This window comes from Callorhinchus milii, unplaced genomic scaffold (genome assembly GCF_018977255.1).
Source record: "Callorhinchus milii isolate IMCB2004 unplaced genomic scaffold, IMCB_Cmil_1.0 Scaffold3, whole genome shotgun sequence".
NCBI classification, from domain to species: Eukaryota; Metazoa; Chordata; class Chondrichthyes; order Chimaeriformes; family Callorhinchidae; genus Callorhinchus; species Callorhinchus milii.
The window spans coordinates 94,239,002-94,265,252 of NW_024704744.1; the positions used below are offsets into that span (position 1 = coordinate 94,239,002).

The 26,251-nt window shown below is 41.0% G+C and overlaps 1 protein-coding gene across 2 annotated transcripts in view; it reads left to right on the forward strand.

Annotated features, from left to right (window-relative positions):
- The first annotated feature begins 1,661 nt into the window (after positions 1–1,661).
- LOC103180792 (F-box only protein 11) overlaps positions 1,662–26,251 on the forward strand; it is a 44,629-nt gene continuing 20,039 nt past the window's right edge. The window contains exons 1-5 of one of the 2 annotated variants that reach the window (XM_007896836.2): positions 1,662–1,679; positions 9,457–9,584; positions 20,189–20,270; positions 23,609–23,753; positions 25,491–25,620. In XM_007896836.2, the coding sequence (XP_007895027.1) occupies positions 1,673–1,679; positions 9,457–9,584; positions 20,189–20,270; positions 23,609–23,753; positions 25,491–25,620 (492 nt within the window). In that variant the 5' untranslated portion in view covers positions 1,662–1,672. Of the gene's footprint in view, positions 1,680–5,058; positions 5,128–9,456; positions 9,585–20,188; positions 20,271–23,608; positions 23,754–25,490; positions 25,621–26,251 lie in introns of those variants that run through there. The other variant, XM_007896837.2, reaches the window with a different exon arrangement.

Below are 26,251 nucleotides of genomic sequence, written 5' to 3' on the forward strand. Positions count from 1 at the left end.
ATCTCAGCAATGCAGTTTGACCTCTAAATATTTTTNCTAAATATCAAGAAATCTATATTGCGGAGACGACAAAAGTTGAGTACAGAGATATTGCAAATCTTATTTTGAAAGGCTATACTTTTGTTTCACACAGTTATGACAATTAGCAGCTGATAGAGTACCGATGACTAAAACCCCACCTTAACCCTGTTTTGTGTCAGCAGTCGTGATCAGCAGCTAGATGTGGACGCTTATTAAAATGCTGCAGTTATCATGTTCCGACTTTACAAATGTGGATAGACATTTCCGTCTTTACATTATGGAGATGCGCTCTATACTTCAAGACAAGTAATCTCTTGGAAAATGTAAGCGTTTATTATGCATTCGTGTGACGTCTTCCCCGAATGATTGACAAGGCAGGAGGATCTTTCCAAGTATTTGTTCAGATTGTTAGATCCGATTGAGCAGATGAATAGGCAGAGAAGCTTTTTGTGATTGTTTGAGATTTTACCCATATGTGACAGTCAATGTAAGTCGTTTTTTATAATCAGGTCTTTATTCTAATGTGCTGTACTCTTCTGATTTGCATACACAAGCGAAGGTCCTTCGCACCATCGTTCTTGAGCACTGGTTTGATCGTGCTGCTAATTGTAATTCCCCTTTTTTTCCCCTGGTTTCTGGTGCTCCCTTAACCCAGGTAAAATAAGAGATTATCTTGTATTGTACGAGGAGTCCCAAGTTTCCTTTAGCACATCTAGGAGTTCTGCATACAATAATCATGCTAAATGAATTTCAATGGAGAGTGCCAAAGAAATTTTTTTTTATATAAGATTTGAAGAAGCTTTCATTCAAAGGCTGATTGCACAGAACGGTAATCACAATGAATAGGTTTCCCTATTATTTTTTGAAAAATCTTGGATAATGTATAATAATCCTTGCACTTCAATATAGTGCTTTTCACTTCTTCAGACGTCTCAAAGCGCTTCACAGAACATACTGTAAAATAAATTGACTGTATTTTTTGGGCGAAATGCGGCAGCCAATTGTACACAGCAGTGTCCCACAAACAGTCGTGGATTGAGTGACCAAATTATTATTTTTTTTTCATGAGGGATTATTATCTGGTGTGTGGAGTAAGGAAACTTGCCGAAGGTTTTGCCCTACTGGGAATCAAACCCAAGTCTCTTGCTTGGATCACTAATTCCACCAGATTTCCTTTCCCCGTGTCTTACATCAGGTCTTTATTCTAAGTTGCAATGCTTTATCTTAGATTTGTACATGTTAGTACAGTACTTCACCAGAGCAAGTCTATTTTTTTTTCCCCTCCGTCAGCATCTGAGGTCCCTGTGGTTTGCCAACTCACTCCCTTTCCATTTTCCCCCTGATATTTTTAATTTGTGACTTCCGATTTTAGGAGAAGCATTTCCTCTTTCTCTTAAGCATCTTTCAACTTGCTAGTCTTAATATCGACTTCAGCAGCTTCAGACGATGACCATCTCCACGAGAGAGTGTCGCTCATTCTTCTCTCTCAGATCATCACTTACTTTGTGTTGTTTTTCTAAAGCCTGCATATCATGTGTGCATATCCCTAGAGTTTGATTTCTGTCCACAGTTCGTGTGGGGATAAAATGATAGAACATTTGAACGTAGCTCACGTTTCTGCTTGCCTGGGAGGATCTAGTCACTACTTGATATGTATGGTAAGATTATATTTATCTCCTCTGTGAAATCACTACTGCGCTATTTTCTAGGGCCTAGACTAGATTTGCCGTGAATTCTTCTAATGAAAAATACAGGAAGAGAATTGTATTGAAACATTCTACATCCTTGCATCAACAGTTTATGCATTAGAGGCCTTTTTTTATATCTTCGTTTTTATTTTTTGCCTGGCTTTGAACTTTTTAAACACTAAACTGAAACGTGGATTATAACCAGCGAACACAGATCTCTTTGGTGCTGTTGAAGTTACATGTGGCAAACTTGCTTCAACAATGCGTCATCTTCAAAAGAAAGGGTTGTGATTGATTTGGGATTCTAGATGGCATCTTCTAATCTGAAAATTATAGCTATCAGCTTCAAAACCTTTGCTTCCTGAGAAACTTACTCTCGTCTTGTTACTCTCAACTCCCAGCCTTCTCTTGATATTCATCATATGTGTTTTTGCCAATTAGTCCCAAGTACTTGAAGAATACTTGGCTAACGTGGGCTGCAGGATATATATAACGCCTCAAAAGTCTCATTTTGGTCTAACTGAACCATTGAATTTGGGATGAAGGCATTTTTGTTAATTTTAGGACTCCCTCCTGAAAGTGAAAGGTGAGCCTATATCTGTATTGTTATGCAGTTTTTAGAAGGTGTGACACATGTTTGGAAGGTACAAGTGTACACGTGTTTGTATGAATTGGCCACTCTTCCACAAGTTTGAAAAGCTCACGAATGCTTGCAGTCGAATCTCACTTACAAACAATGGCACCAGAAGGTGACAGAAGCTGTATCCGTGTAGAAGGAAACCTGAATCAAATGCTGAATCAGATACTCAGCGTATCTGAGTGCTTGGCCATGGCGTAGCTCGGCGACGAGAGAAGGGAGGTGGCCCTTGACAGTCAAAGAGGAAGGTCTTCAGGTGTGATCTGAAGATGGGCGGAGGGCTTGAGGCAGAGAGTTCCAGAGTTTTGGGGGGTAGTGGCTGAAAGCTGCTGATCGTCCAGCTGAGGGGAGAGGGACGTGGAGAAGGCCAGAGGCAGCTGAGCGAGGTGGGTGGGTGGGGAAGTCGTTCACAAAGGTAGGGACGTGTCAGGGCATGAAGTGACTTGTACTTGAATGCGAGGATCTTGAATCCATTCCTGCGACCATTCAGCATGGCCTAACAATGCACCTTTACTCACTCGACTATTAGGGACTACAATGTGCAGTTTTGATTAAGCCTTGAACTTTGTAAAACTGGAAAATATTATCACTGAGGAGAGAATTTATCAACTTGCCTATTTTCAGTAGGTGACTATTCAGTAGGATACCCAGATATGCTCAGGAGAGATTCATTCAGCTTTGACATAATACTCTATGAAAGTGCCGGTAGGCTTTCACCAGATGTTCTTCAGGCACCATCAAATTAGTTAGCTCCTGTAAGTACAATCATTTAATTAGATAGTCATTACTTTACTCATTAAAATGAATAATCTCCGTCCAGTTGAGTTTTTCTAACAGTTCATTTTACATTGAGCTGTTGTCAAAATAGATTTGGGCTTTGTATAGAGAAATGAGGCATAATGCATTCAGTACTTTTAAAATTCTTTAGCTTGTGGTTCCCTTGCTATCTGTCAGCCTGGGTCGGTTGGGAACACCCGCACCTCTGAGTCAGTAGTTTGTGGGTTCAAGTCCTGCAAGCGCCACAACAGGACTTTGAGCTGACAGTCGAGGCTGACTCTCCACACTGCAGGGCTGCGGGAATACTGTACTGCATTGTCAGACGGTTAATGGGATGTGGAATAATACGCTGTCAAGTACGGTGGTAGAGGCAGAGTCCACTGTTAAGTCAAGAATGCTATATAAATGTATTGTTGATATTGCAATAATAATCCTTGCATTTGGTATCGCGCCTTTTCACGTCTTCGAGACGTCTCAAACCCATTTCACTACTTAGTGTAAATTTACTACAAAGTGGATTAACTGTACTTTGTGGGCGAAACGCGGCAACCAATTGCGCACAGCGGTGTCCCACAAACAATTGTGGACTGAGTGAACAAATTATTATATTTTTATTTTGTTGAGGAGATTATTACCCCCAGAAAAGCGATCCACCAATCAACTAACAACCAGACATGTGGAGTAAGGAAACTTGCCTAAGGTTTTTGCCCATCCGGGAATGAAACCCAGGTCCTCTCGCTTGCGAGGCGAGTGCTCTCACCACTACACCACAGGACTCCAATGTAAATATAAGTTTTACAACTCTATTGTAAGTTAAGGTTCAAGTGGATTAATAGATGACTAAATGTGGACCACGTTGTATTTTCGCAATAACTTCAAAAATATTTTTCATACCGATCATTCGTGGCAAAATGAGGTTATGAGGAGATTTAAACAAATCAGATTTTACAGCAAACAAAGCCCAATGAGTATATTTTTGTATAGAAATTACTTGGAACTCCTAAAATAACTTGCAGCTCTCATCGCAAGGTATCGCACCCCTAGCGATTTTGTTGTGGAGTTGGCTTCGTAGGTTATTGGAGACTGCTTTGGTTATGAATGCAACGGGTTGATCCCACAAAATATACAGTCAATTCACTTTACAGTACATTCTGTGAAGCGCTTTGAGACTTCTCGCAGACCTGATAAGGCACTAAATCAAATGCAGGGATTATTATTTAGTATTATCCACTCTATTGAAGAGGCACACGTTTGTTATCTGTTGACCAGTTCATTGGACCTACTGTACTTTTAATGACTCCCCTTTTTCAAAATGTATATTCCCCATGATGCATAATTCAGGGAGGCTTATCCTGCTGCATGTGATGATCACATGTAACTGTTTGGCTTTTCAATGAAATATCCAGGCTCAGCGAGAAGCTGAATGTTATTTTGGATTACATGCTTAAAAGTCTCCCAGTGTGGGGGTCAAGTTACACAGTTATATGCTTATTTTACACCATCACCAGATGAACTGCACTTCATCTCATTTTCATGGATGTGAGTTCTTTTTTTTCCTTATATAATTTATTATAGCACTTTTTTTTAAAAAAAAGACTTGTATGTTGGTCTCGGCCCCAAAAGCTTAGATGTTTTTATTTCCATTTCATTTACTTCCTATTTCTTCCCACCCTAAAAGATCAACGCACTCTAGAGTACGTACCCTGGTCGTCTTCTGGCTTCTCTTTGTTTGGGAGCCCATGCACTAGACGTTGCTAAACTTTATGACTAGACAGGGTGGGTGGGAGGAGGAGCTCAGTCTGAGCTCAGGCCTGTCCTGAGCTGACAGGCCTATGTGTCTGCATTTTCTAGAAAGTGTCTCTGGATGGTGAACGTTAGCAGGAATCCTGTTTTGATTTTTTTTCTCCCACCCAGGCCGAGAACAATGAGAACAGTCATCGTGATTTTGCTGAGATCAGTTCAAGCAGGATAGAGTTTGGAGAGAAAGGCAGTGTTTCCTGTATGGTTAGTGAATGGGTGTAACCTAGCTGGTACTAATAAACCAATATTAGTTATTTGATGTCTTGTACTTTTACTCGTCTGCATTATCAAATAAAAAAAAATAAGGGTGCAACAAGAACATTGATAATGCTTTTGGGGTCAAATGCTGAAGATTGAAGTGTAATTCGGGATTGCTTTGGAGTTTCAATATTTGCCCTTCTCTCCCCCGCTCCCCATTTTGATAAAAGAGGCTTTAAGTCTGACCCGTGGTAATGCAGTTCTGGATCAGCAATTACTGGGAAGGGGTGAGTTTAGAAATACAATCCTCTATTTACGATGCCTTACAACATTGAAATGACTTGGTCAAATTAACCTAAACTGGGATGCAAATGTCTTGGCTCCTCTTGAGTGTACGTACAATAGCTTGGAACTCAGCCAAAACAATTACAATTCCAAATTATGGTTAGATAAGTTAGATACGCATTTGATCCATTCAAATAATAAATAATTTCACTTCTGTGGCAAACAAGGAAACCGCTTGATTTCACTCTGCCTTTTTAGCATTATCAGTCTAAACAATAAAATAATGAACAGTGCAGAAAAGTGCTTAAAAATTGTTATGCAATACAGTATTAAATGAAAATTATTTTTATATAAATTTCAAATGAACACAAGATGGATGCATTGTGCCCTGAGAGTTGGTTGCAAATGTTTGTGAGCAGTTACCCGGTAACTGCTTGTTGGAGTTAACTTTGTTTGAGTTGTTATACAGTACTTCGCTTTTTAGCAACAACAACTTGCACATAAAATATTTTATATATATTATATATTTTTTATATATAATATATATTTTTATATACAATATATATTTTTATATACAATATATATTTTTATATACAATATATATTTTTATATACAATATATATTTTTATATACAATATATATTTTTATATATATATATATATTGCACATATTATATATAAGTTCTGGATATATGTATATCGATCATATATATATATTTATATGCCATTCACATGGGGTGGTGTCCTGGAGCGCTGATAGCAATGATGTTGTTCTGATATTTTCTCAAAACTGCTATTTTCAGATGGCTGTCCCCTGCCAGCCTGATAATTTGTTTTTAATATTTGGGTGATTAGATTTATCAGCAAACTGGCAGACAAGGATATCTGCTGGATGTATACAGACTTCTATGCAATTTTTTTTCTTTAAAACCCCCCGAATCTTTTCAATTGAGGTTTATTTTCTAAGTTCTCAAATAGCATGGGAAATTGGAAAAAATCTGGACAATTGATCTTTAAGGCAGAATGTTTGCAGTTATATTCCTAACTACTAGTTAACTTGACTAATTATTTCGTGAGTTGATAGAGCCATAGTGTATTTTAATTAACACTGAGATATGGAAAGGTATCTGTCCTGGCTTCTAGATACCGTTTACCGTGGAGTCCTGTAGCTCAGTGGTTAGAGCACTCGCTTTGCAAGCGAGAGACCTGAGTTCGATTCCAGGAAGGTCAGGGTGAAATCTTGGGCAAGTTTCCTTACTCCACACAGAGCCTAATAATAATCCCTCCAAAACCAAAAACAATAATAAATTGGTCATTTTCAATCTACGACTGTTTGTAGGACATTGCTGTGCGCAATTGGCTGCCGCGTTCGCCCACAAATATACAGTCAATTCACTTTACAGTGTGTTCTGTGAAGCGCTTTGGGACGTCCTCCCGACGTGAAAAGCGCTATTTCAAATGCAAGGATTATTATTATTATTGTATTTAATACTGCTTTTACATTCTAGTTTGTCTCACCTAATGTGAGATTGCTGTTTTTCTCGGTGAGGAATTTCTCAAAGCCACACTCCTGTGTACAGAGATCCGATGTTGTGAAAAGTTGTCATCTAACAGATATTGCGAGTTCTGTCAGACTTGCAAGCGATTCCAGTAATACTTTTTGTTGCTGTCTGCTACCTTAAATAATAGTAACCAGGAGCAAAGCGGCCAATTTTTCTGACCTGTCTCTTGTCCTCCGTCCGCTACTGCTGTTTGAGGAGCGGAAATAACCCCCAAAATTCTAATGGTATAGGTGAGTTGTCTACCATGGTGATGCGAGCATGATGTCTGTGCAAATACAAAAGATCATTTCCTGCAAAGCAGTCATCGGAAAGGTAGAGGCTCAAAATGCAACACTTCCAGTTTGAAGTTGTAATTCAATCTGCTTTGTATCACGGTGTAAAAGGAGCATAACTTTTCTTTGTTTGCAGTCCACTTGTTTGATCAGCGTTTTATGTCGTGTACCACCAGATAGATGAATGGAACTGTTTTTAGTCTAAACCATTTCTTTAAAGGGGGTATCTGGCATGCTATCTTCAAGGAAAATTCCCTGAGATCAAAGGGTCACTAGGCTTAAGTAGACATTTTTAAAAAAATATATATCCTTTAGTTCTGCAAATTCTTTTAGTGTTTAGGTTGGATACAAGACCCAATTAGAACTCACTTATCCATATTGTACAATAAGTTACTTATGTGAAGGAAATTACTGAGACATCTTGTTAATTCAGCACATTCTGAGTGCAGCAAATCTGTTGTGCGTATCTTAGTCTCGACTCACAATTTCCGCATCAAGGAATTGAGGTTACAATCTACTCTCGTCAAAAATGACTAACACGCTCAATTAATGCTTTTGTGCTTATCGAAGTGTTAACTTGCTTTACATTGCGATAGAATCCGGAAAGTAAACTTGATTTAGTTTTAGTTCGGAAGTCTGTTCTGATAATTTCCTTTTTCTGAAGTAGATTTGATAATGTAGAAGGCTACATCCACCCAAAGGTCTAATTTGTGAACTCTTAATTGTCAGAATTATGTTTGCTATGAAAATTATAGCTTCCATATTGTAGGGGCACCGCCCACTCAGAGTTGCATTGTTTTGGTCAGCTGGGTATTTGACACATGCGGAAACCCATCACCATGCTCAGGTTTATCCAAACCATACATGGAAATTCCCGAGATATTTGGAGGGATGCAGCTTGCTTACCTAATTCCGGAGAGTATTATGCGCAGATTTGCAAGGGGCAAGGCTTGGGGACCTCAAAGTGTGTGTTGGGATGGTGCTGGAGTCTAATCTGCTAAAACCGTATCGTTTGCTGGGTGTCAAGCGTTTCTGCTGCTTGTCTAGCGAGAACCACCCTGGCTTGCAGGGTTAACACAAGCGGAGTGGGAAGAATCCCTGCCCACAGTGACTGGTCTGACTTTCCAAGTCCTGTCGATGAGCGAGGCTGGGTGGGCTGTCATCAGCATTACCCTGGATTTCTGTAGATCCGCCTGGCTCAGGAACTGGACTACCGAGACTGCTGCAGAGGCTTGGTTGTGACAGCTGAGCGAAAGCGGTGGGAAAGGTGGGAAGGGAGTGGGGTGGGAGCAGATCGGAGAGGTAGGGAGGTGCTCGGGCAAACGGGCATTCAGAAAATTGGTAGGACTGGGATCGCGACTGGAGGAAGAAGAATAGATTTGGGTATCATCTGCATTCAATTGGTGATATTTGCATTCAAGTCTCCAGATGATATCACCAAGAGGGTATAGTGTATGTAAAGAAGAATAGGGAGGGGCCCAGAATTGAGCTTTGCGATACAACACAGGTGACCTTGCAGGGTGGGAGGAGAAACCATTAGAGGAGATTAAATGGTAGAGGTGAGTCAAGCAGGCCTTGTGGACTGAGCGAAGTAGGACTTGCAGTCTGAGCTGAAGGTGTAACTGATCATTTCTTTGTCGCATGACCCTGGGACTTTGGGCACACTTGAAATCCAAAGAATACTCCCATTAGTTGACGGGAAAATGGCCTTCTCGGGCAGATCCAAATTTCAAACTGATTTTATAAGTTAGTTTCTGTGCGAGTCTCCTTTTGATTGTCCTTTTGGCGACTGAAAGGAACACTTAAGCAAACCTGTTACTGTGATTCGTAGTTTACCTGTTGATTTGTTTTTGGCAACCCTTTACCTTGCAACAAAAATGTGCAAGGAAGAGATTTTATGTGGATTTAAATATATTGGTGAAATGACAGATTTCTTTTAAGGTTATTGTGCAATTATTAAATTGCAAGAATTAGAGGGGGTTCGGAAAAAAAATTAGTGTATTTTTTTGAAATTCAGTCTTGTTATGAAAAGCGTCAAATCTAGAGATGTTGATAAATGTACTGTGGGGCATTGTTTCCTGATTTACTTCATCACAAATAAAGTCCAATGTGAAGCAAATTATGCGTATTCTGCAGCGTGAAAAGTCTCGATTGAATAGTTTTTTTTGTTCAATGATTTGTGAGAAGTAACTTTTTAATTTTCTTCTTCTCTTGTAGATGATGACGTTCCTGCAGACATGATTGCTGAAGAGTCAGGACCTGGTGCACAAAACAGCCCTTACCAACTACGCAGAAAGTCACTACTGCCTAAACGAACAGCTTGTCCCACAAAGAACAGTATGGAGGTGAGTTACTATTGAAAGTGTTCTATTTATTTTTGAAAATTGCCTTCCGTTTCCTTTCTCCTGCTCCCCCCTCCTCCAACCACAACCCCCCAAAAAAGTTATTTCCTTGTACGTGGCTTCTATCAGTGGCTGGATATGTCATTGATCCAGCGCCTTGTGATGTCCTCCTGCCGTGAAAGGTTATACAAATGTAAGTTGTTGTTGTTGGGTGGTCAGAGTTAGCATATCGCAGCAGTTACTGATTTCTCTTGTGCTTTTTCTCTCTTCCACACCCAAACCCACATCTCTGGTTTTACAGAATGCTCTGACAGAGGTTATCCTGACCAGGAAAAGTTAGCTTGCAAATAGTTTGCTTTCGTATATAAATGGGAAGGATTGGGAAAGTACATTCTTGGAGTGATGACAGCAATTTCTACTTTAGAATAACACAGCCTATATACTTTGCATGTATTAAAATCCCACCATTACCCACTCTGCAAAGAATATAGAATTTTCTTACTTTTTATTTAAGTATTGAAGTGGTGATTTTATAGGTTAGATTCACCTTACAGATTTTATCCTTTGAATGTGGAAAACTAGTCAGTTGTGAAAGTGTTTTTCAAGTCAAATGCAATTGATTTTTGTAGTTAATAGAGCGCATTCTACATATAGTGTAAGTTGTGTGATTTGGATTTTTGGTAACTATTGCAGATATTGGTGCGATTTATAACCAAGGGAATAAAGTGTTTTTCTCCTCTGTTCAGTGTTCTCAGAGGACTTTATATTTGTTTTGGGACTTGTTGTATTACATAATTTGCTGCTTTAGATACTGCCGCATGTGAATTCAATATAAAGGACTTTGCTGTCAAAATTTGTGCTGGAAGATAGCACTAACTAAACTTTCAAAGCGTACTAGTTCCGATATTCCAACCCAAAGTAATCTATGCCTGACAATTCTGTGGGAGGAATAAGGTGGAGAAAATCATAGGGATCGTCTAAAAGAATATCTATAAAGTGGCCTGGTGTTTATATAATAATAATAATAATAATCCTTGTATTTGATATAACGCTTTTCATGTCTTCTGAACGTCTCAAAGCGCTTCACAGAATATGCTGTAAAGTGAATTGACCGTATATTTGTGGGCGAAACGCGGCAGCCAATTGCGCACAGCAGTGTCCCACAAACAGCCGTGGATTGAAAATGGCCAATTTAGTATTTTTTGGTTTGGAGGGATTATTATTAGGCTCTGTGTGGAGTAAGGAAACTTGCCCGAGGTTTCGCCCTCTGCCTGGAATTGAGCCCAGGTGTCTCGTTTGCGATGCGAGTGCTCTAACCACTGAGCTACAGGACTCCACCTTGTGGAGTCTTGCAGCTCACTTCCATATTGGCAAACCTTGTGTAGACAGGTTAACGTTGCATCTTCCTGGAGAAATGGCATTAATTCAAACTCGCCACAGAGGTATTTGTAGTGCTTTTGCAGTTATTTTGCTAAGCATTTATAAACAGCTGATTCTCAGACTTCAAAATCAGGGTTTCAATCAACTGTTTGCGAAACACAAACTCAGCACTACTGGGGTAGTGGGATATGGTGATTTTTGGAAATCACCATCTACTGGGAGCATGAGTTTCTGCAATTTCTTTCCCACAAACAACCGTATTAGCATGGGCTGGCAGTTCGAATGGCAGTTTCTCTATTCCTCTTTCAAAGCATTTAAGAATACACATTGTTTTTAGTCCGGGATAAGGTAGAAAATATGATCCAAACATTTATTTTCCCGCATTTGATGACCGGTTGAGCAGTCTGGAACTATTTTAGACAAATTTGGGGAGTTCGCAATGCGGTTCGTGAGTTGTGTGGGAGACTTGAGCCTGTGCAGCGATGGGGATGAAGAATAGTGGAAATCTTGTGTCGTGTAAAATGTGTAGGACATTAATTAAGCCAATAGAGCATAAATGGCAAACACATTAGTCGGGAGTCGGTGTCAGCACTCGCCTCCCGAGTCAGGAGGTTGTGGGTTCAAATTCTGCATTGGCACTTGTAACCCATAATCTAGGCTGACACTCCCAATGCAGTGCTGCATTGTTGGGGGTGTTATTCTTTAGATGAGATGTCATGTCTGCCTGTTCAGGTGGATGTTAAGGATCCCATGGCACTATTCAATAAGAGAAGGAGTTTCGTCTGCTGTCCTGGCCAACAACAACCAAGTAAAACTGATGGTTCACATGATGACTGTTTCTGGGACATTGCTGTGTGCAAATTGTCTGCCTTGTTCACCCACTAAACACACAGACACTGCACTCTACTGTATATCTGTGAAGTGGTTTGAGACATCTTCCCAACATGGACCAGGCTATACCAAATGTAAGGTTTATTATTATTTTGCAGAAAAGCAACATGCAAGCTAGGCTTTTTTTAAAAAAAACACACTGTGTTCAGTTAAGAACCTGGATAGGCTGAGGAACTGCTATATAAATTGTTAATGAGAAGATGAGAACAACAACAAGATTCCATTTATTGAGCGCCTTTCACGTCGGGAGGACGTCCCAAGGCGCTGTACAGTTGGGTCAGGACCCGAGCAGTGGGGGGAAATGGTCAGGGTGAGGGGAGGGAAGGGAGGGAGCGAGGAGGGGGGAAATGGTCAGGGTGAGGGGAGGGAAGGGAGGGAGCGAGGAGGGGGTAGAGAGTCGAGAGGGGAGCTGAAGGCACAGTCAAAGAGAAGAAGTGGTGTCAGTGGTGACAGTGGTGTCAGATATCGGGGGGTCGGGTCTTACAAACACGTATGTGTGAACTTGTGGGCTATCTTGTTGCCGCTGTTGGTGTACTTACTCCTCCCACAGGTGCTCACCTAAGGGATGATGGCTGATTTCTTTGTGGTCATATCCTGACATTGGGACTAAACAAGGCAAGCGAATGCTGGGCTGCATTTTAGATGCCCAGACATTGTGTTCGCTGTAAAGGTTTTAGGGTCAGGAATGTGTAAAATTCTGCTGTCAACAAAAGGGATCAGCCTAGACCTTAGTAACAGGACAGAGAACAGCAAACGGACTGATTTCCATTGTAATAGGAAAGAGGTTTAAGGTTTGAAGGCCAACTTTAGAATAGGCATCAGAAAGCTCTACTTTACACAGAAGGTGATCTAGAACTGGAAGACTGGTAGGAGCCAATATATTGGATGTCTTTAAGAAACTGCTTTGTGCTGTAAAGAAGAGTAAAGGATTACTACAATGGTGAGCTTGATAGCAGGATTAGTTGGATCTGGTCCTATCGTGGATCGCAGTGTCGTGTGACTATCAGAGTCTCTCTCTCTCTTTCTTCCGCTCGCCTTCATTCAAACTTCTGACGATGAGAAATTGAGGCTATGGAGGACCAACATTTCTATGTGTGTTTTATAATTAGAATAGATTGTTGCCAGTGTGCATGGTTTGATCTTCCGTGGACAATTGTTTAAACTGCAATTAACCTCTTTGGCAGGCCTCTTACCGCTCGTGTATTCCAGAGAAGTTTTATATGGCAAATCAAATGTTTCACAAATAACCTTGCAAACGTTGAAGTGTGGAATCCACAAGCCATATATGGTTGGAGAGCTCAAAATGCAGTTTCCAGAAATAGTGTAGTGATGGCAAAGCTATTTGCAATCTTACAAACTGGTCTCTGTTACAATTAGAAGACAATGATTTCAGCCTCACCAGCATGTCAATTCAGACCCCGTTGTAGGGGCCGAACCCTGTGTAACCTGGATCCCATGTATGAGAATTGGAGTTGTGAAAAGTTCATTGTTATTAACGAGCAAAATTTGGAGTTGTATTGGCTGCTATGATGGTAAGATTTTTATACCACTATATTGTTGGGATGGAATGAATTAAAAGAAATAATACTTGAGGGCAGAGTGGCTGAAGGCTGAACAACTCAATAACAACTTTGCAATCCTTTGCAACCTGCATTTACATAGCATCCTTCTAGTAAAGTCTCAGAACACCGAATTAAAAATTGGGTCAGACATTGGCCAGGGCAGGAGTGGGGCAGGTGGCCAAAGGCGCAATCAAAGAGGTAGAAAAGACAGAGAAGAGGCTGAGATGGAGGAGTTTCCAAAGTTAGGATGCAGAATCTGAAGGCTTGGCCACCTGTGGTGGCACAGAGAGCGAGGGTGATGTTTGCCAAACAGAGGCATGAGCAGAGTGGGCTCGGAGATCGGAGCGATCAGGAAATGCTGGGTCGTGAAGGGATTTATGGACGAGGATCTTGGAATCAATCTCCATGGAGCCGGTGGAGCTTGGCGAGCACGAGAGTGATGAGAGAACTGGCGTGCAGAGTTAATGAGAGACTTTGCTTGTCACTCCACTTAAAACATCACTCATTGCATTCTAGAAATACTTGAAAAGTGCTTACAATGTAAAGTTGATTGGATAACTCGTCCTATAAAATGTCGTCTGGTATCCATGTGAGTGGTGTGGGCACGTGAGCACACATGCTCAGATGTGTCTCGTCTGGTCTGTGGGAGGGCTGTGCTGCAGCCGCCTGCTCTATCCAATAGACCAGAGGCTTCTGCGCTGCACCTGTGCATGTGTGTCCACCCTCCACCAAGCACTCGCAGCAGTCACAGCTCCCCCTTGTGACCCAGGAGGACCTTTGCCTAACTCGCCACTCCAGAATAACTCGTCACTCAGCTCTTTTCCCTCGGACTGACGCGTTATTATACTATTAATTTATTTTACTGTGAATTTTTATCCATTTCTTTTCCCTTGTCATCAGGTGTCCCTCCTTCAACTTTTGATGTATTTTTATTTTAATAGTACAAGTGCTATATGTTCTGGGCTGTTTAATGGTCCTGAACATCAAAGGGAACAATGTTCTGATGTTTTGCTTTTCAACTGCCATTGCAATTTTTTTTATGCGTTACGCAATTATACTCTTACATTAATTTGCCACATTTGTGGGTAGTCTGATCATGTCCTAGCCTGAATTAATTAGCAGTCTGTTACTCTTTAGGTAGGTCCATCTGTTTGTTAGAACCACTTTAATGACTCAAATGATGATGCTACACAATGTCCCATAAGAACCGGAAAAGTTTAACATTTGTAAAGAATTTTTTAAAAAATATTGTGCCTAGAATTTTTTTTAAAAAAATTGTGCAGTGAGGGGGATTCAACTTGCCTTTGCCGACAGCATCTTCCTCCTGCATAGATTGTGAGGGGCGGGGGGTGTGGTTGCATTGTCAGATGAGACGTTAAACCTAGTTTCCCGTCTGCCTATTCTGGTGGTCATAAAAAAAATTCCCATGGCATTATTTGAATAGAGAAGGGAGTTTCTTTTGATGTCCTGGCCAACAAATCTCCGAAATAAAATAATTGGTCACTCGTTTCATGGCTGTTTGTTGGACACTGCTGTGCGGAATTATGCTGCAGCGTTTGCCTGCAAATGCACAGTCACTTCATTGCACAGTAAATCCTGTGAAGTGCTTTGAGACACCCTGAAGTTATAAGGTGCTCTACCAAATGCAAGGATTATTATTATATAAAACAATTATAGCACAGAAAACAATTCAGGATATTGTGCACGTAGTGGCTCTCCAAAGGAGAGCAATTTTCTTGCCTTTTCCTGATGCTCTTTGATATTTGCCCTTTGATATTTCTCATTTTCTGATATTTATCTAATCTTAAAAAGTCACACGGATTCTGACTCAATTACTGTTCTAGGTAGGGCATTCTGCATTTTTTTTAATATTAAAAAAACTACTTATGCACTTAAAGTATATTATCTTAAATCTGTGCCCCTTAGTTACCAATTAACAGACCAGTGGAGGACATTCCTGTTTAGGTTATCAAACCCCTTATTTTTTTTGAAAAAAAGACTCGACCTTTTTTGTTTTAGGGAAAATCAGTTCTCCAAGTGTCTCCCTAAGTAAAACCTCTCATTCTTGATATCCTATTGAATCTCCTCTGTACCCTTTCTGCAACCTTGACATCCTTCCTATCGTCCTAAAACTAGATACCAAATCTTTCCAGCTTTGCCAAAGCCTAACTAATTTATATACATTTAGTCCAGTGCTGTTCATATTCCATGTCCTATTTATAAAGCCTAGGATTCCATTAGATTCTTTTTCTTTAAACAGTTTTTTTTGTAAAAAAAACATTTCCACAAATTCAAAAATAAATTAGATTACGAGTGGTGCTTTGTGGGGTGTAGTCCAGAAAAATTCCTCCCCGCGATAATGCAGTCTGATCAAAAATGGCTGTTGGAGGTCAGTCAGCACACTGGGAACGCACAAACTTCCTGTGCGTATTGCACATGCGTAGTATGCAGGAAGTCACTGTGTCAGTCTGATGACCACAAACAGCCATTTTTTTGTAAGCCCACAGAAAACTGCCAGCACGTAGGAAGCCAATTGTGGGTTCACAGGACAATATTTGCTTTAAGTGCTTTATATTGCCTTCCTGCAACCATTGGCATAACCTGTATCATTGGCGTAATTGTTTAAACAAATTACATTGCACGTACCACTTCAACACAAGTCATTCAAAATGAGGTGACCTTGATTTACAATGCCACAATGCAAGTCCTAATGAACTGGAAAATTGAAACCATTTTTTTTTAAAAAAAAAAGTTTGTGGATTTTTTTTTTTACGAAATGCAAATATTAACTGTTGAGATTCTATATTCTATTTTTTCTTGTTGTTGTTGTTGTACTCTTGATCTTCCCTCATACACTCCTGCATTACATCGAGGCTCAACTATGCAAACCCTAACTCCTCCCTCCACAGGCTGCTGATCATCCAAAACTCTGCAGCCCGTGTCCTCTCCCGCACCGGGCTCCGTGACCCTATCACCCCCCATCCTCGCCCGACTCCACTGACTTCCCATCACACAAGAGGATACTGTTCAAGATCCTGGTCCTCACCTTCAAAGCCCTCCACGGTCTTGTTCCCCCCGACCTCTCAAACCTCCTAACCCTCTACCACCCTGTTCGCTCCCTCTGCTCGACGGGCTCCGGCCTGCTTCACGTCCCCCGCCTCGCTCTCCCCACTATCAGCGGGCGGGCCTTCTGCCACTCTGCGCCCACCCTCTGGAACTCCATCCTGCAGTCCCTCTGCCTCGCCCCCCTCCCTCGCTACCTTTAAGACCCACCTCAAGACCCTCTTCTTCGACCGTGCTGTCGATCTCCCTGCTTCCCCCCACCCCCCTGCCCTCCACCCTCCCCCACCCCTCCCCTCAGATCGGGTCCGTAACTCTGTCTGTCCAGCGCCCTGGGACGTCCCCCTGACGTGAAAGGCGCTAGACAAATGTAATTTTGTTGTTGATGAATGATTGTAATTATTTTCTCTCTCCCCCTCCCCCATTCAATGATAACCTTTCTGTCCTGCAGACACTGATTTGTGCTGCAGTACTGTTCCACAATTGCCAACTTCCTAATGATGTGTTAGGTCTAAGTGCCCATCTTTGTGGGTGAGAGTATGGAGGGTGAGTGCTGGCAGGCGATTCAACCAGGGATATGCATCACAGCTGAGCCCAATCCAGTCCTCGCCCTGTTGTACACATATTTACCCTTTCCAGAAGAAGTCATTGATAGTGATTAATAGTGGGGAACCCTGTCTGACTTCGTCCTCCATGGGGGGGGATTTCCTGGGGAAACTGAAGCCAGTTGTAGTTCCCCAACAAAAATAGCAAACTCTGCACAGATCTGGATTCTTATAATAATATTAATAATAATATTAATATTGCTTGCATTTGATATAGCACCTTATCACGTCTTCGAGACCCCTCAAAGCGCTTCACAGAATATACTGTAAAGTGAATTGACCGTATATTTTGTGGGTGAAACCGGGCAGCCAATCGTGCACAGCAGCGTCCCCACAAACAGTCGTAGATTTAGTGACCGAATTTTTATTTAAAAATTTTTTTTTTTTTGAAGGGATTATTACCCCCGGAAAAGCGATCTGCCAATCGACTTGTACGGCTGTTTCACTCTAGCCATTAACTGGCGTCATCAACGGAGCTTGACAGGCATTGAATTTTAACTGAGCCGTTGGGAAGTGATGGAACGCAAGTGACCTAGTTTACCATAAATAGCAAATAAACTGGGGCGAATAACTGATCAGTTAAATAGATCCAAGTCAGAAAATCATTTAAATGCAGTGACCATTTTGTTTTTTTAAAAAAAAACGCAGTCCTGTACCTGAGGTTTGTAGCGAAATGATTCCATCAGCTATAATGTATTGCCGGACGATAAATCCAGAAATGGTTAAAATCAGCAGATCCTAACTTGGAAACAGTCTAAAAATAGAGGCTTGCGTTCGAACTGTAGAAAAAAGAAACTACTTGGCCCACAAGGTGCACTGCATCCACTCTTAACATACAATTGTTTTCAACTGGGACTGGAGAATTTAAGTGCCGATTTACATCCTTTCCTGCTGTAAACTTGCCTGAGTACAGTTTTCGCAGATAGATGTGTTGAATGTTGTTTCTTCCACCCCTCCTTCCATGCCTTATTACAGTAATTTGCAATTCTCCCTACAGTGATAGTGGAGGAATATGGGACTTCTTCTTTTAAATCACCACTGATTTTCAAATTAAGAAGGCAAAAGAGCCTAACATTTTATAGTTCTTTATAACATCACAGTCTCAAAAGTTATGGGTGTTGAGTTTTTTTGTAGGCAAATGTGGCAGCCATTTGGCACACAGCAAGGTTTCACAAGCGATCATGAGGTGAATGAACAATTTATCTCAAGAATAGTTGGCAAGGCACAATCTCGCCTCAAATGTGGCACAAAAGTAATAAAGTAACATGGAAAACAAGCAGTATTTGTTGTATGGGGAAGAAGGATGCATTGCTAAAACAGTCGATCATTGGCGTGCTACTGTAACTACTCTTGTTTAATAGATCTTCACTAGACTTCCTTTTCGAAAGGTGTAAAAGTGAGCATTCTGTAAGCCAAATATTATGTCGCAATGTATGGTTTTAAACAGGCTGGGGCACAGTTTGAACATGACAAACAGCCGGCTAATTGCTTAGCAAGAATTAGCTCATTCACGAAGGGTTGAAATGATGTGCCTGCTAACCGCATCATGCAAATAACTGGTTGTAAAAGTATTCAAAGCATTGATGTTTATGCCAAGATAAATGAAAACAGCAGCACATCAGCAAAGCTTGAGGAGGTGATGGGAAGAGAAAAGAGAAGAAAAAGTACTGACACAAAACTGCTCGTGCTTGGATTTTCATTTTAGTCCTGACTTGCGACAATCCAGGATGAAATTTAAATTATGTTTTCCTGTAATTAAGACTAATTGTACGCATCGTGACCAGTATACCTGAGTGAGTGTAGTCTGGAAGAGAAATGGGAGTTTTGGTGTAACTGCTGGATATGAAGGTTATTTATCCATATTATGTATTTCTTCTTTTTTTTTATTCAACTGGATTCTATGTTATCCTGAACACGTAATAAATTTCTTTACTTCTTTTCCCACCTGCAAAATACACAGTCCCTACACTTTAGAGTAAAATTCCGTGAAGCACTTTGCAGCATCTGCTCAACATGAAATTTACAATTTCAAATGCAAGGATAATTTAAAACCGAATTACTGTCAGTATCTCGGATGGGAATAGACGGATTCGGATGGGAGGTGATATCGTTTCCTTACTTCACACAGAGCCTAATAATAATCCCTCCCAAAAAAACAATAATAAATTGGTCATTTTTAATCCACGACTGTTTGTGGGACATTGCTGTGCGCAATTGGCTGTCGCATTCACCCACAAATATACAGTCAATTCACTTTACAGTGTGTTCTGTGAAGCGCTTTGGGACGTCCTCCCGACGTGAAAAGCGCTATATCAAATGCAAGGACTATTATTAGTATTATTATCGATCAAGTATCCCTGTCAGCACAGTACTTTGGAGTACAGATCTCCCCTTTGAGTTTTGTCTGGTCTTTTACCCGGACCTGCTTCGCGTCCCCCGCTTTGCCTGTCCAGGGGAGGGCCTTCAGCCTCTCTGCCCCCCACGCTCTGGAACTCCGTCCCACAATCTCTCCAGCTCGCCCCCTCCCCTTGCCTCCTTCAAGACACAACTCGAGACTTCTCTTCGACCGTGCCTTTGGTCACCCTCCTATCTACCCTCCATCCCACAACCACCAGCTCGAGTGCAGATCCCTGACTATCCAGCGCCTTGGGACGTCCTCCTGACGTGAAAGGTGCTGTGCAAATGTGATTTATTGTTGTTCCCCCCAACTCCATAAACTGTAATGGATGGACATAGACTTTGATGATTTATTTTCCCAAAACAATCTTGTGTTCCAAGATTTCCGGATACCGACTAATATAATTACATTCTGTGAACAGATGGGCTACCAGCTCTTTCCCACTCGAGAAAGCTTATCCAGCATCATCATTGATGGGTAAATGAAGACCGGTGTGGAGGGGGTGGGAACGTATACATAATTATCATTGCGGTGTAAAACTATTTTCCAGTACAGTAACTGTTCTTACTTTTCAGAATAAATCAATATGTTACTGTTAGGAATGTTTGCTGTTTAGGTGATCGAGTTGACATTGGCTTTTATTTGCATGATTTGATTGCAATTGTCAGTTGAGAGTTGCAGCAGTTGATGCTTTTTACTGTCTCTTCCCAGGGTGCTTCCACTTCAACTACAGAAAATTTTGGCCACCGAGCTAAGCGTGCAAGAGTGTCAGGCAAGGTCCAAGATCTTCCAGGTAACTTGCATTGACGTACATCAGTTTGCCTTTAAAAACGTCTTAATTAATTTAGATTGCATGAACAGAATAAGTATCAGAACATATCAGGATTGGTACTCAAATGAAATGAATTTGAATCGATAATCCTAACATACAATACTAATGCCGCCTGCTCCCTCCATTCGGCGGGCTCCGGCCTGCTCCACATCTACTGATGCCGCCCGACCCACCCTACCATCGGTGGCCGAGCTTTCAGCCTCTCTGCCCCCACACTCAGGAACTCCATCCCACAGTCCCTTTGCCTAGCTTCCTCCCTCGCCTCCTTCAAGGCCGGTCTCAAGACCCTCCTCTTTGATCGTGCCTTTGGTCGCCCTCCCACCTCTCTGCCTTCCCTCACACCTACCCCACCCTCCCCCATGCTTGGGTCCTGACCCCTGACTGTCCAGCGCCTTGGGACGTCCTCCCGACGTGAAAGGCGCTCTGTAAATGTAATTTTGTTGTTGTTGTTGCAAGACTAGGTGGTGAATTGAAATGCACACAAGAGTTCATAATGTCTAACCCAGTGACCCAGTCTAACCTTCTTGGTTGGCCAACAAAATAATCATAGAAATAACAAAATAATTTTCTGCCCTAAACCAAGAAATATTCAATCAAGAAACATTTATTTTGTTGGCGAACCAGAGAGGTTCTAACCAATAGCGCTCAATCCAAGTTTCCAGTTGCTCCAGGGAGTATCACCTTATAAATTCTTATGTTCCAAGATTCATGTTACATTTATGTTAAAAGAACACTTTATTTTTAATATTGATGCTCCTGTTTGCAGAGCAACAAATCACACCAATTACACAAATTTATGTATGCCTGATATTCCCAAGTGTCTGGCATTATATATAGGTCAACAAACCTCAAGTTCTTAAAAAAAAGCTTTTGAAACGTAACTATCTTAAATGGGTCATCTGGCAATTTGGTGATGAGATTGATCACTCCCAGCTGATGATTGATTTGGAGACCACAAAGAGTTCCAGCCATCAACTTTAATAGATAGAGCACAAATCCCATAATGCCACCCAACGTACAAATTGTAGGGGTGTAGGGGCAGAGGCATTCAAAGTTAACCTGAAAATTGACCACTTTCATCCAGGTGTGTATCCTTGCAGACCTTTCCAAGTGCAACCTTAAACTGCCTACATCTCCGGCACAAATCTTCCTGGCGCCAATATTTAAGCCCAGTGGGGATCTGATACAAACCATTTGGATCCTTGTGCTGAACATTGGATCAGTGCCATTGGTGTAGGAGGTGGTTCTCAAGCCGGGTTGCCCATGTCGCCATCTGGTGGCCTCAGTTGAGTAGGCATTTGAACCGTTTCCTTTGAGATTTGTACGCCTGAGTCAAAAATTTCCCCTGAACCTGCGGCAAATGGCAGGGGTGATACGATCAGAGCTGCCTTCCTAATAATACTGATGTTCGTCATTTTGACAAAATAATAATAATAATAATAATAATCCTTGCATTTGATATAGCGCTTTTCACGTCGGGAGGACGTCCCAAAGCGCTTCACAGAACACACTGTAAAGTGAATTGACTATATTTGTGGGCGAACGTGGTAGCCAATTGCGCACAGCAAAATAAATATAAAGGAAAGGTTTTTAAAAATCAGGTCAATTTGAATTTAATTTGTTTTGACTATGATTGTGTTGAAGTCTGGATGAACAGCAGCAGCCTATTAAATGTCTACTTTCTTCCAATTTAATATAAAGTTCAATCTAGAACCATTCAGATTTCCAAATTTGTGGAATCTCCGATGCTCTCTAAAGAGCAGGTGAACTACATATCAAAACAAATTGACTCGGTAAACCAATTCTAAATCTGAAGTATTAGTTGCCTTTTAAACACAAAGGCACTTTGTCTATTTAGACTCATTCTGTCAGATGGGGAGAGGAAGACTGCAATCAAATTGTCTATTGATTATAAAGACAGCTTTTCCTGACTAAAGGACACATATTTGGTCTAAGAGCTTAATCAGTCATTTGCTGATTTCTGGCATCAGTTTCTCTTCCCTCTCCTTTCTTTAAACTGATGGATCACTTGGTTTAATTTGTTTCTATCTGAATTATTTCAAATGGCATGATAAATATACAGGTTATATGTTTCTCTGGTATCTGCTGGACGCAGCATGTTGCACTGCAGTAACTTGCAGTATTGTGTGACTTCAGGTCAGACATCCTCGGCTGATGCTTTCAGTGTAATAATACTCCTTGCCTGCGCCATTCTTACATCAAAGAAGCAGTCTCTAAACTCGACTTCAATAAATACTCCAGAGCGAGGGAATTAATTCCATCAGGGGGATTGGTTGAGCTTCACTTGGACAGTTCATTGTTATCTCGTCGATTAAATTACTGCTTCATGGTGTGCTGTCCCCCAATCTGCATAAACTTTGATGTTTAGGCTTGACAGCAAGGACACGAACCATGAGTGTGGTTTATTGCCCAAAGACGTTTAATTTCTAGCTTTGAATATCAGTGTGGCCTGGTTTGAAAATGAACATTGCTAACGAAATGGCTCTCGATGTCTGAAGCTTTCTCAGTTTAAGTTGGTTGTCTAGCTGACTTGTTTTCTCTACCCCCCCACCCACTCAAAAATAATAATCCTTGCATTTGATATAGCGCCTTATCACGTCTTCGAGATGCCTCAACGCGCTTCACAGGATACACTGTAAAGTGAATTGACTGTAGAAATACAAGCTGAAAAATCACCTCCAGTTGATGATTTTAAGGTGCAAAATGTGAAGAAAGAGAGCCCCGAGAAATTCAGCAGAAGTACTGCTATTACTAATTCTGACAACGGATTCAGCTGTAAAATTGATTTCTCCCATCCACATTTGCTGCTGTGACGTGTGGTGAGCTAGCTATCAGCTCTGAATTGCTTCAGTGTAAAGTAGATCCAGCTCACAGATTACAGCTCCATATCAGTGTTTAAATAAGTATAAGTAAAGTGATCTGAGTAGCTTTATTTACAGATTAGAAGCTGCCACACACGTGGTAAAATCATTTGTGTTGCTGGAAAGAAAATCTGGCCGTGAAGATCCCAGATTTGTTTTGAGCTCCTGATGAGATGGTTAACCAGTTCGTCCTATTAGGACCTAATAGTTTAGCTGAGTGTTTTGTTTGGTATCTAGTGGAAATGCTGATTGAGTTTTGCTTTTCCCCTTGGTAATACAGCACATTGATTGTAACGCTCCCTGAAATCAGCCCAGTTTTGTGTTTGTGTTGAGCGTGCTACGAGCTCTTGATATACCGTATTTGTCTGGTGCATAATATTGCATCTAAATTTCGTGCTTGTGTTTTTCATCTTATAGCAGCACCAGCAGAGCAGTATCTTCAAGAAAAACTACCAGATGAGGTGGTTTTGAAGATCTTCTCTTACCTTCTTGAACAGGACCTTTGCAGAGCAGCTTGTGTGTGTAAACGATTCAGTGAGCTCGCTAATGATCCGATTTTATGGTAACTTGAGCCTCATTTTCTTTTCTTCACTTATTCATAAAATTCTCAGACTTTGTTATCTTTAAAAGGCAACTTCAGTAGTCAGTTCCAGTCAGTAGTGGGGAAACTTCTCACGACTGTAATCCACGACAAAGTAAACTTTCGCTTAGAAAAATATGAGTTAATAAAGGACAGCCAAAACAGATTTGTTAGAGGCAAATTATGTCTTAAAAAAAAGCCTGATAAAGTTTTTTGATGAAGTAATGGAGAGGGCGGACGAAGGTAGTGCAGTCGATGGTAGTTTATATGGATTTTCAAAAGGTGTTTGATGAAATGCCACATAAGAGACTTGTAAGCAAAGTATTAAAGGGACAGTGGCAACAGATACAGAACTGTCTGGGAGACAGAAAGCAGAGAGTGGCGGTAAACGGTTATTTTTCTGACTGGAGGGAAGTGTGCAGTGGTGTCCCCCAGGGATCAGTGTTGGGACCACTGATGTTTTTGATATGTATAAATGACTTGGGTATACAAGAATGCTAAATTCAGGAAGTTATGAGAAACCTTTATAAAACACTGGGTGGGCCTCAGCCAGAGACTGTGTTCAGTTCTGGGCCCCACACCTTAGGAAGGATGTCAAGGCATTGGAGAGGGTGCAAAGGCGATTTACCAGGATGGTACCATGAATAGGAGACTTCAGTTATCAGGAGAGGCGAGAGAAGCCGGGATTATTCTCCTTGGAGAAGAGAAGGTTAAGAGAAGACTTAATAGAAGTTTTCAAAATTATGAGGGGATTCAATAGGGTGAACAAAGAGAAACTATTTTCACTGGTGGGTGGGTCGGTAACCCGAGGACATTGATTTAAAATAGTTGTTAAAAGAATCAAAGGGGAGGGGAGGAAATTTTTTTTCACACAGCAAGTTTTTTAGATCTGGAATGCATTGCCTAAAAGGATGGTGGAAGTTGATTCGATAACAGCTTTTGAGAGAAGTAGGTAATTATTTGGGGAGATCAACGTTTTCAGGGCTATGGGAGAGAGCAGGGGAGTGGGATTGAATTGGATAGCTCTTTTCAAAGAACCAGCACAGACACGATGAGCTGAATGGCCTCCTTCCTTGCTGTATAAATTCTATGATTCTATGATTGATATGCATTAGAGAAATCAATAATCCTGCAGACATTAAGCATGCAAGTTATTCCTCATTGAGCTGCATCACTTTCTCCAAACTACTAGACAACTTGCAGTGCTAAGAGATAACCTGTTCACTCACTTACTTTATTCAGTTAGCAATCACAAGCCTTTTGGAACAGACCATATTGACTCAGAACAGTAGTAACCCTGTGCTTTTACTACTCGGCCAGATTCTAAAATTGGAGTCCGCATTATGCTACTTATTGAATCTTGAGTTTTCCAAATATTGTAATTGAAAAATATTATTTGAGTCAGATTGCACTGATACAGCACTTACATTGCTCTTATACCAATTGCATGTTAAAATGGTTCCATGTGGTATAAGAAATGGAACTTCAATAAAAATAGTTGCAACATTATGGAATTTACATATAGCATGGAAAAAAATTGAAATTGGACCCATCCCTTATACATTTATTGGATAAATGTTCATGTGGTTATACCTCAATTGAATTTGAGTTTAGTTCTGCTGCCTTACAAGAAATTCAAGAGATTTTATTCTTTCTCTACAGGGTTTCAAGCCTTTAAATCTCTTAAAATCTTGAGAAAATTGTTGTTTATTTTTCCAGGAAACGGTTATACATGGAAGTCTTTGAGTACACACGTCCAATGATGCATCCAGAACCAGGCGAATTTTATCAGATTAATCCAGAGGAGTGTGAGCACCCTAATCCGTGGAAAGAAAGCTTTCAGCAACTGGTACAGTACTTTTTGAATGTTTGCCGATGGGATACCTCTGATGAGATGGTGTTTGATACGTTCAAATCCCCTCTCCTTCCTAAAGCAACTTTGACTATTGTAGTTACAGAATTAATGGTGTAAAGATCTCTTCGACTGCCACTCGACAAAAGTGGTTCCATTTCAAACTAGGTCAGAATCCTCTGAAGAAGCAAATCTAAGAGAAAAAAAATAGAATTTTCAAAGGGAAGGGAGCCTAGTTTCTCAAAAATGTTCCTACAGGGTCTGGGGGAGGGGTTTGCAAAAGAGTATTCCCCTGGTAAACAGCAACATGATTATTTTTGAAGGTGTGAAATTCCTCCTGTTTTCTCTCTCGTGCCCTCCACGTGCGTTCTGTAGGTCACACGACTCAGTGGGTGAGTGACCTGCTCCCAAGTCTCCAATACCCAGAATTGGCATTGACTTACGCAGGTAGCTTCCCCTTCTACTCGCTCCTGTAGCTTTGGAAATTCAACGAGTATCTCTCGCTATGGTTGTTCTGATGCTTTAAAAAGTTACTAAATCCTGGCTTGTTATAACAGGAATTGCCTCCAGTTGGACACAAATTTGAGTCTCGGGTCTATCATTCAGATCGCCTAACTCGGTGAAATAA